Source organism: Sabethes cyaneus, chromosome 3, assembly GCF_943734655.1.
Source record: "Sabethes cyaneus chromosome 3, idSabCyanKW18_F2, whole genome shotgun sequence".
In the NCBI taxonomy this organism is placed as follows: domain Eukaryota; kingdom Metazoa; phylum Arthropoda; class Insecta; order Diptera; family Culicidae; genus Sabethes; species Sabethes cyaneus.
This window is the reverse complement of record NC_071355.1, coordinates 147,099,985-147,111,359: the sequence shown is the minus strand read 5'-3', so window position 1 is coordinate 147,111,359 and position 11,375 is coordinate 147,099,985. Positions and strand designations below refer to the sequence as shown.

Here is an 11,375-nt window from a genome sequence, read left to right as displayed (position 1 = left end):
TAGTTTATCTCTTTTAATTTCCTTAAACAATATACAATTTTTAAAATAAACAAAATACTTAAGACGTTCTCAGCGTAGCGAAACTCTTCAATCTGACAATATTTCAACTTGGCGCGGCACCCTGTCGTCTACGCTCGCGCACTGTCGGACAAAACACGCACGATACTACCGACTCCGCCCTTGGCAAACACCTTCTCGTGCCAGGTGAGCAAATGGCCGCTCGAACCCTCGGACGGAATTTCGAATCCCCGATAGATATATTTCATCAGAACGTCCCATAGTTCCGGATCGTCCAGCGACTCAATGGCTGCATCAATCTGGGACGATTTAATGGACAGTAGCACCTTGAGGGTAAGATTTAGGGCATTGTCCTAGAAAGGATAGTACAAAGCAAAAACTAGGTCAAAAAGTTTGTTTTTCCATAAAAAGTAGGTCGGCTGATTTTACCTTGACTTGCTGATTTTTGCACATCAAAGGAGCGTTTTGCAAAACCGTTTTCAAGGCGTCAATGTTTCTTCCTGTGTTGATTAGAGGTGTTAAGGAAATTTTCGATATTTGACAGACAATGGATGAATCATAAAGATAAAGCCGATCGATATCGACATAAGCTGAAAGACTAAAACCTGATACGAAAAAAATTGAAATAACTTTTTAAAAGGATATTGATTGAGAAGTGAGGTGATCTCATTTTCATCCGGGACAATCATTCCGCTGGAAACCTGGTCTGCGTCATCCTCTCGGAAGTTATCTTCATTGTACTGATCGACATCGATTTTGCGAAACGCGGAACTGGAGGTATTTTTTGCCATTTTCAGTTTACTAGGAGATGGATTAAAACTAAATAAGTGATTCACATTCGTATTGATAGTATTTAAACAATTTAACACACCCAGTTACGGAAAACACGATACTAAAAATATTCGAAATCTTCCGGAGAGATAAAGATAACAAGAGAAACGTCAAACTGAAGTTTTTCGTTTTCGTTTCGTACACGCAAATTTAGAAACAGTCTTTTTTTATGCAAGGGGGGTAGGAATTTGCTATAGACACAGAGACACGAAAGAAAGAAAAAACAGTGAAAGGTCCCATTTCGATATTACGTAACGCAGCAGAGGTTAGGGGTTTGTTTACTTATAAAATTTTAAACCTAACAATAGAGTTTGCTAAGTCCAGTGCAAAAGGCTACAAAAACTTATCGTTTATCACTCAAACGAATGTTTTTTTACTGGGGTATAACTGGGGGAAAACAAAAACAAACGTGTAAAATCAATGTAAAATCTAACAACAGCAACAACAAATCGCACGTCGATGTGTGCGTGCGGCAAACGTCAGCAAGCTCAATTATAGGACCTGAACACGTACTTTTCATGTTACTTAAACATTATATTTATTTGCTTATAATAAATATCAAAAAAAAATTCTTATTTATTATAAGGCAACCCATAAAATATATTATCAATTTCCCACCCTTTCGTACGCGATGAATTATCACCGTCGCGGACGAAACCGTCGCCAGAATCGTCGTGGGGCTAGGAATCGTTCACTTTGTCAAGTAAATCAATAGCTTATAAATCAAAGTGTAGACGTAAAAAAAACAGAAAGTTGGACCACAAACTATACAGACACGACGCGTAGAACAAATATCATGAAATCTCAGGGACCAGTTTCATTTGAAGTGAGTGAATCTCGTCCTTCGCATTGTTCACCCAAGTAACCATAAGTATTAAACCGTAATTAATCTAAACCTTATATTGGAAATAATTCTGCATCCTTAGTGCCAAACTTTTGTATAACAGCAATCTTAATGCTTATAAAACGTATATTAACATTGTTAATGCATAGAAGCATTAACGCAAATCAGCATTAAAGAAAGCAATATATGCGCATATAACGTAACAATATAATGCATTTAGTCAATTGCGTTAAAACGAGCCGTAAGTGTTGATAAACAACTTGTACTTGACTTCTTATTTTTCTATCCTATTGGTAATGTAGGACAAGTAGCTATGATATGAGAGGGAATATCACCTAGATTTAAATACGACTAATTTCAACTCATTCAATCACGTCCGCTATGGTTTAGATAGCAAAGGTGCAAGCGAGGTGCAGGGAAACGAATGAGGTTGCATGACTAACTCCCGGTTCGAGCCCTCCCAACAAACATTTTTGTTGACTAGTGCCTTATTCATCCGTTGTATAGCTAATTACCGGATAACAGACGCTTAATAAGCTGTTTTACAACAATAATGTTTGTTGGGCTGTCTAGGAGGTAACATTATTCAGCATTTCAAAAAATGGTTCTGTTTATCCTGCTCCCCTTGAGATGCCGCAAAAAAAAATCGCCTGCTTAAAAAATGAACGTGAGAAAATACTTTTTTAGTTTTTTAAACCCCGGCCGAATCGGTTTTTATTTCCCATAACTAGCAAACGATATGCCGTCGATACTTTTTCAATACGTCGATAATGTATACAAAATGACGTTTCAATTAAGCCCCAAACAAACACTAATAATGCTTATTGAATGTGTTCGGGAGATAGCCCAACCGAACGAAGGAAGGCATCACTGTAGTACGTGCGTGAGTGACCAACGGTTAACCAGCGCCGGCTTAGCGCGCTAATCTTCAAGGGCTTTAGCTGATGGTATTGATTTAGAATATGATGCCCTGAATTTGAATATGCTTTTATGAAAACGACAATGGGATATTGTCTGCTAAATTTATATAAGTCCGCTAAATGATAGGTTTATTGAGTCCGCGTAGTTAATTCGCCAGCAGCCGTCGTGCTGTCTGTGAATGTAGGGGAGTGTCGTCGTGGTTGGGCCACGTTTTGGAATTCGCCCATAACATTCGTTTCAAAAGAAATTTTGTAAATCTAAAAACATCGTTGCACAGGTCTAAGAATAAAGTATATTTTTGAAAAGTTTTGAATTGATTGCTTGAAAAATAAAAAAGTTATAGGCATTTACGTGAAGACAAAAAATCTAAGACATACGTATTGAAATTCTATATAGAAACATGAAAAGTATGAATTACGTGAACAACTGCTCAAATAGGTACAAATACCGTATTTTTAATTGCATTTTTGCGAAATTTTGGCGATCTTGTAAAATCAATATTGCTACAATCGCCTTTTCCGAAGTGTACAACTACAATGAAAAAAAGCAACAAAAATCTAGGTTTTTATCGCATTAATTTTGTTTTATTTCATCAAATTTTACGTGACTGACATTCTCTAGCGATTATTGCGCTTCTGCGCTTAAAATTATGGTGGCCCAACCATGGCTACTCAAGCAGCCCGACCTTTACAAATAGCGCTTTTCTAGTATTTCACCTTAGCCTTCCCAAACACCTTACTGGAGGGGATTTTTCTATAGTCTTAGTGTGCAGCATAACACACTTCATACATTTTCAAAATTTATCTCGATAATGCATTTCATGAACCATTTCTTGAAGAAAAGTTCGTTGCGCCTGGAAAGCTTTTTTTGTAAGATTTAGTCAGTGAATTCAGTACGGGTGTTTTGAATACACGATTGAAACTCGCAATATTGTGAAAAGTTAGCTATCACAGTAAGAAGTTTTACAATGGTTGTAGCATAGATATCATGAGTTACTAAAACTGTAAAATCATGATGGCCCGACCATAACAGTGGCCCGACGATAACGACAATACCCTATATAAATGTTCAGTGTGAAAAGATGAGTATAGTCTGTAGTGCAATGTGGTGTGTAATCGTGAAACAGTGTAAAATCCGAAGTCCCATAAAACAACGGGATGTAAGCGGCGCAGGTGCGCTCGAGACAGAACGGCTTTGATTGCTTAGGATCAGGGCCGGCTCTTCCCTTAAGTAAAACAAGCAGTTGCTTGGAGCGCCACTTCGAGGGGCGCCGTTTCGCTTACATTTAAAAAACTGTAGCATTAAATAAATAAGTGGTTAATGTAAAACTTTCTTCCTTCTACTTTAGCAGCACAATACCGGGATGGCAAGTTGTGTATCTAGAGTTACTCTCCGTTGTATTGGATCCTGGGCTATTTACCGTCAATTCGTTGACCATCTCGACACAAGCAAATCGGCTTCAACCTGGTCGAGCCATGCATCTAGTAAGTTGGGTCTCTCTATTCCTAAAGGCCCTCATACACGTACGAACATGTTGGCCGAAAATGTTGGTGAATTCATGTTCGTTCAACATTCTCGCCTGTGTGTGAGCGCCATGAACCAAGCAGGCAAAAGAAAATGTTGGACCTGTCGCTCGACCTGAATGACCCGCCAACATTTTTTTCGTTTCCAACCCAACATATGCGTACGTGTATGCGGCCCTTGAGGTCGATGAAGATCTAGAAGAGAACAGACCGTGCAGTGAGGTCAGTCGGTATTGACGTGACCGACCCATCGTACTCTCGCTACTTTCGACGAGTGTACTTTGAGAATCACTCCAAGCAGTGGAAGTCACCGTGACCAAGGACAGTGCATGGTTCATACGCCTACGCCATTCTTCGCTTTCCGTTTGCGCTCCACCTCTTCCTGGTGAAAATCTATTCGCAACAAAACACAACAATCAAAACACTCAGATAAACGTGGTGGGAAAGTGGCATTGATGATATTAGGTAAATGATTTAGAAATTTTTCGGGAGAGATTTTCGAATCTCTTCAGAACCCGCAATCAGCAGGTATGTAGCAAGGTATGAGGACGAAGTTTCTGAAGTAACAGGGAATATGAACCGAACTTTTTCGTTTTTGAAGGTTTATCATTCTAATAATGGGTTTTAAGAAACCGACAATTATTCAGAAGGAATGGCGGTTGAATGTGACCAGCGTTGCTGCGTGCTAATTTTCTAACACATGCGTACTCGTTCTAATGAGTAGGCCGATATAAGCGTTCCTTTCGGACTCCCGCTCTTGTTTATTCATGCACTGTAACGACTTTTGCAAGTGTTTATTTATCTAACAGCCACGGTCGTCGTTCTCTCGCGTCATTACAGCCTGAGCCATTGACACCGATCACTCGCGAGGATTGCACTCCCGCCCGCGTGTAAATTCGAGGGCGTAAGATGAAGAATAAAACAAAAAGTAATGCGACATCTGTATCCCAGTGTGTCGCTAGCCCTCACGGGCAGCTGTCTACTCACGAGTTGTTTGCCTCGTGAGTGATTATGCAAAAAGACGCTACGAGACTGTGCGTTTGCGAGTGTGTAGGTAGTAAAATGTCTGCACACAGAAGTATATAAAGAAGTATATAAAGAAAAGTAAGCTTTTAATCATAGTTCTGCATGCTTATACAATGTTGTCAAAGGATTAGTGTTTAGTGCTTACTGGTCACTTGGGTGCGCCTTGCGGACAGCCCCGAGAGTTTCCTTGCACCCCTGAATTATTCACACCACAGCTCTTTTAGGATAATCCGTCAGTCCCGCCAGCTCCCAAGCCGACGGTGATGGATTCTGCAGGTGATCGCATACAATTACTTTCATTTCTTTTCCTGCATGATGAATATCTCAAAACCACGTTACCTTTAAACTGCGAAAAAAATATACCGAGCAAAACTGTTTACAAATAACACAGCTCTACCAAAAGCTAGCATCCACGGCCACTGAGAGCGCCACCATCGCCAAAATGAAGTACCCAATTTCTAAATGATCCCATCCTTACTACCGAACCGATTTAGCAAATAACCCAATCAATGTGTCCCGCATTCATAAAAAAAAATCTGGCCACTTTAGACAACTAGCTTGTTAGACCAGTATTGTTCTTCGAAGCGAACTGGGCGACACGGTGGAGGCAAGCTACATAAAACTAAAAACGGAGGCTAGGAGGATTGGGCTACAAATCAATGAGTCGAAAACCAAATATATGGTAGGAAGAGACTCCAGAGAAAATAACGTTTACCTCTCGTGGATAGTGACCATTGACGGCAATGAACTGGAAGTGATTGATGAGTCGATGAGTTTGACTGCTCGAACCACGAGTACACCTGGAGAAATACTACGGTGGACCGGCCACGTCGCAAGGATGACTGTGCAGTGAAATTCGTACTCTCGAAGAACCGCACCGGTACCAGAAATAGAGGGGTTGAAGCCCACCTGCGTGTGTCGAGACGCTCAATGAATTGGCGATGAGTAGTTCAGGACCGAGTACAGTGGAGAGGAATTCTTGATAGGGCACGTGCCACCCTGGCTCTATGCTGATAGAAGAAAGAAGTAAGTAAGTCTGTAATGAACCTCCCGAAGAATATTCGAAGAAGGTACGCCAGCTTGCATACAATCGATAGAACGAGACCACTTAACTGTTATACTAATCTTATTTAAATAGAATATCTAATATAAATTGAATTTCCAACATTTTTGTCTTGTTTTTACTAAAAACTGGGTGCGTCCATACCTTGTGGAACAGTCTGGCTGACGACATTCCATTCTAAAAATATCTATAATAAAGTATCCATAATAGTTTTTGAATGACTGTAAGAAACCCCAGGTTAATTGTGATACACTGCAAATATAATGAAATTGTAGTAATCGTTAAAACGTTATATTTAACTTTTTATAATGAACAGAAAATCCTTGTGAACCGCAGTTTTGATGAAGAAACCAGATTTGACCCGTATGATGTCTACATCTGGCCACCTATTGGTAAACATTGAAAACGCCAGCTGAAAACGACAAATAAACGTGTTCGTAACAAACCCGTAACCGAACTTTTTCAGCAAAACGCAAATGCTTAAAAATACAACTAAACACTAAAGGCATTGAAATACAAGCTTAACAAAATTGGACGAAAATCGCAGATATAGAAAGAAAAGAATAAAACCAAAAGCTTTCGATAAGAATGATGCTTTTTTTCTAAAAAATGCACATACTTTGCAGTGATAGTTCAGATAATTTAATCTAAGAAAACATTTTCTCTTTTAAATTCGTTTACCAATTTCTTAAACTCTCATTTTGTCAATATATTTCTATGTAAGAATTTTATACATATCCAATAAAAATCTGTCATTTATCGAATAATCGTGCTGAGATTTCCTTAAAAAATATATTTTTTATTTTGCATTTTGTACTACGTTGAAAATAAGCGAACGATCAATATATGATTAATGATCTCGTAATTATTTTCTGGGCGACTGTTTCTTCAATTGATAAATGTAAATGTAAATGATGGAGAAACTAAACATACATCTATTAGTCTTTTATACTATTATACTGAACATACATCTATTGGTTTATTTATTAGTAATGGCTGATTTATTTGTGTCTCCATTTTTTGACGCTGTGCTAGTAAACCAAAGAAAGAAATATTGTTTTTGGGAATATCGCTTTTCTTATTACTTAGGGGATTTTCCGTGATTTTAAGATGAGTCCAAAAATTATCCAATACCGTGGATTACCTGATCAAGTCAAACTAGAGAAGACAACACAAAATCACAGACAAACAGAAGTAAGTTACTAAACAAAATTCTACAAAAAATAGCGGTAAGCACATTTTGGCACACTAAACAACACCACTGATCGAAATTTCCAAATATGTATTAACTTTCAACAGGAGTACTCCTCGGGTAACCCATTATCCTAGCGTCCTAGCGTATGAAATTTCATACCCCATTTTCAAAACCCCAAAAAAAGGTTGAACAAATGGGAAAAAAACTTTGTCTTCAAAACGCAGGAAAATGCCTACATTTTGTGACGAAACATTACCTGAAGTGTAAAATGGTATATATAGATATAGTAAGGAGGGGTAAAAGTGCGATGGGAATAAAAGTGCGATTCAATGATTTATCGGTGCAGATTCCGAGAATATTGACTACATTGGCATGGAAGGGTGACTGCTTTGACAGCTTGAATCTAACGTAAACTTTAGTTTCTTACGAAGCATAGTTGCTGAGTTATGTGCAAAATATTATTTTAGGGCGGTTTTGATGTAATTTTTCGTTATACAGCAAATACGATATCAACAGGAGGATTTAACTTGTTGAAAATTTGTTGCAGCGTTTTACATCACTCACATATCTGTTTTGAAAATATGGTGAAAAGAATTTACAAAATATATTTCGCTTTTCCATAATTTATTCACACCCAGTCAAGCGCCTAGAAGGGTAAAAGTGCGATTCACGAACGGGGCAAAAGTGCGGTTGATGGACGAGGCAAAAATGTATATCTAATTATATACAGCTTTAGGCACTGTATAACAGATATTAGAAAAGAAAGATCTGCAGAAAACTGTGTACTCTACAGATGTTGACCAAAGGAAATCAATGTTTTTCCGCTGATGAAACAAAAAATAAACGTTTGGAAAAGTTTCGATCTGACGGAGGCGGCAATTCACCAGCGCAAAATATGAAAGGTGCAAATTGAGAATATTCCTCACCAAAACATACCGCAGATTGAAGATAATATGGTTTTGTTAGCTACTGCTGGGCTAATTTCATGGATTCTAGCTTCGAACTTTTGCCCCGTGGTATTCGCGCTTTTGCCCCGCTAGTGGGGTAAAAGTGCGAATCAGCACTTGATCAGAAGAAAGAAGAATTTATTTTGCAAAACACTATTACCGCAGATGATTTATAGTTGAATGTGAAGACATTGAGTTACTGCATCACTATAAAATATATTTTGTTGTTGTCCTTCTTTATATCTCACGAAAATTGATGACAACTTCAAACATCGCACTTATCCGCCCTACTCTATATGTAAAGTCTATCACGAACTTCGATAAGAAATATGTAAACAACTTTGTAATTTGTTTGTTTAAGACTGAGCATATGACATATAAAACCTGCGATATTTTGACCTTGAAACCATTTCAAATGATGATTGTTTTGCAAATGGCCTTCCCCTCGTTTCGTTAAAAGCGCCACTTTAACGAATGCGGAGACATTATCAACAAATACCAATATTGAAATGACGGTTACATCGACCTAAAAATATGGAAGAGCGAGTGTTACGTCTGTTTGTGCATGATAAAATGTTCAATTTTAATTTTTAAAAAACTCTATCGCCTTGCCTAAGGCGCTGTAATTGTTTGTTTTGAAATGTGGCATGGCAAAGATTTTATTATAAACTAAGACTATATTATTTATGTACGACCCCTTGCAGTCTAAATTTATAGTTTTCAGTTATTACTTTTTACTTTTTTTGTTCGCAGTTTCGTTTGATCTTTTAAAGTTTAGATTCAAATCCACACTTTATCACTGCTTAAGTTTTTATTCAATATTAGTAAGATTTATCGTTGTTTGGCTTAGGCTATTTTTCATTCCTATTAGATGATTGTGGGTGGGTGATTTATATTGTATTATAGCAAATTTTATGACAATTTTTTGGCTTCGGAAAAAATTGTTATTGATTTGATAAAATTTTCGATCTATATACACCGCTCCTCTTTTCAGTTGTTCTAGAGTTTTCTAATATTATTCTGTTGCGTGAACGTTAGATCAAATATATTCCGAAGCACTTAAACTCTCAAACAGTGTAACTTTGTACATTGAACAAAAAACTAATGCCCCACGGCTGGATCACACAGAACACCGTCCACTGCTGCACCGGAATAGTGAACTGTCGCACCGTAATTCGCAGCGGAACCAAAATGACCTGCTGACGTGAATCCGTGGGAGTGCAGATGCTGCCCATGGGTTTGATGTACTCCGTGATCGGACACCGCAATATGAGCCGCGGTTGCAAGGATCGGCGGATGGGCAGCTGCGATGGGTGTTGGAACGATCGGGGCGTAGTGAACGACTGGTTTAGTGATCACTACTGGCTTAGTTACGACCACTGGTTTGGGAACCACCACTGGCGTGGGTACCTTCACCGGTACCGGATAAGGGTGTGGCACTGGAACCTTCACGTGCTTCGTGATATGAACCGGAACAGGATATGGCACTGGACGGTCGATGGGTATGGGAATATGCTTTTTAACAAATATTGGATATGGAACTGGTTTTGGAATAGTCACCGGAAATGGTATGGGCTTTTTAATGAAAACAGGATATGGCTTAGGAAAGGGAACCGGTATATGTTCTTTAATCGTAGCTGTTACAATTGGTTTTGAAAGTCTATATCCACCATGGAAGTGACCAATCGAAGAAAATCCACTGCCATAACCGTAACCGCCGCTATAACCGCAGCCACCGCCGTAACCACCGCCATAGCCCCCGGTATAGCCTATGCCATAGCCACATCCATTGCCGTATCCGAACCCTCCGCCGTAACCCAATCCGTGGAAGCCACTATCGAAGCCATAACCCCCTCCACCGTAACTAAATCCTGCGCTCTTTCCAACAAGTCCTATTGAATGGGCACCATATCCACTACCGAATCCTATGCTTCCGTCACCGTAGCCAAGTCCCAGTGAAAGATGCCGTTTAGTGTTGTGCTTCTTCCCTTCAGTCTTATATTCACTTGCTTCATTGAGACTACCCAAAACTGTACTGATAGCAAGTATTAGTACCAAAGATTTGATCTGGAACACAAAACACACATTAGTCACTTAGATGGATCACTTTCCTTTCAATCGTACTCTAGAACAGACTCACCGTCACACTAGTCATTGTTCTTAAACTCTAAGTTCGCGGTTTCAACTTATTGATAAAGGGTGGCACACGATAGGATGATGGAATTGGCACTGTCTGCCGCCAAGAAAATTGTCCTCACCTTTATACATTTTCCCCTGAAGAGCCCTACGCATAGCTCCGACGCCAAGATCGACTCAAACGCAGCATAGATTACACGCTCCGACGAGTGACAACTTCCACTATTAGGTCATATATGCATCATGATTCAAAGCTCACCTGCTTAGCATGCCGGCCGGTCGGTCGGTCGGTTTGTCGGTCGGTCGGTCGGTCGGTCGGCTGGACTCCCTCCCGCAAAGGGTCGAATTTGCATGTAATTATATCAATTATTCAAATGGTAGACAGACAGCTAGCAGGCGGGGTTGTTGCTCAGTCGCGATTAAAACGAGACGGAAGAAAAGTTTAAACAAAATAAAAGCCGATCATAATCAGCCGCTTAGGCAGACTTTAATCTCACCATGATGCTATCGGGATGCTCAAAACGTGCGTGATTAGCAGATTAGGGACTCTGACGTTTTGGCTTAGTACAAATGTAACGTAGTGTATTAATTTAATCGAAAATGCTTGTGATCTCGTTGTAAGTTAATTAAGATATTTGTGAGTGGTCATCCCTCTTTTTCGATATGATCAAATTATCACCTAGCTGTCTTACTCGAAAATACCGTCAAGAGAGCTAGTTTCGATACGTTTTGTTCTGTACGTTTTGGTCTCTCTCTAAATTTTATATAGCAATTCTAACATGTCGATGTTCATTCGGGGAAAACAGATTATATTGAAAATTTCTACATACCGAACCGAACCGGATATTGTGGCAATACAATATAAGGTTTA

General features: G+C 39.2%; 2 protein-coding genes across 2 annotated transcripts; both read right to left on the bottom strand.

Moving 5' to 3' along the window:
- Positions 1-7: 7 nt before the first annotated feature.
- On the bottom strand, positions 8-971 carry LOC128743250 (actin-related protein 2/3 complex subunit 5-C). The gene is made up of 4 exons (XM_053839794.1): positions 890-971; positions 664-819; positions 448-520; positions 8-371 (listed from the first exon to the last, which is right to left on the bottom strand). Exons 2-4 carry the CDS (start codon positions 807-809, stop codon positions 129-131), a joined length of 462 nt encoding a protein of 153 aa, XP_053695769.1. The 5' UTR covers positions 810-819; positions 890-971; the 3' UTR covers positions 8-128.
- An 8,498-nt stretch (positions 972-9,469) lies between these two features.
- On the bottom strand, positions 9,470-10,523 carry LOC128740241 (WAS/WASL-interacting protein family member 1-like). The gene is made up of 2 exons (XM_053835774.1): positions 10,509-10,523; positions 9,470-10,435 (listed from the first exon to the last, which is right to left on the bottom strand). The coding sequence occupies exons 1-2, from the start codon at positions 10,521-10,523 to the stop codon at positions 9,470-9,472; spliced, it is 981 nt and encodes a 326-aa protein (XP_053691749.1).
- Positions 10,524-11,375: the final 852 nt, after the last annotated feature.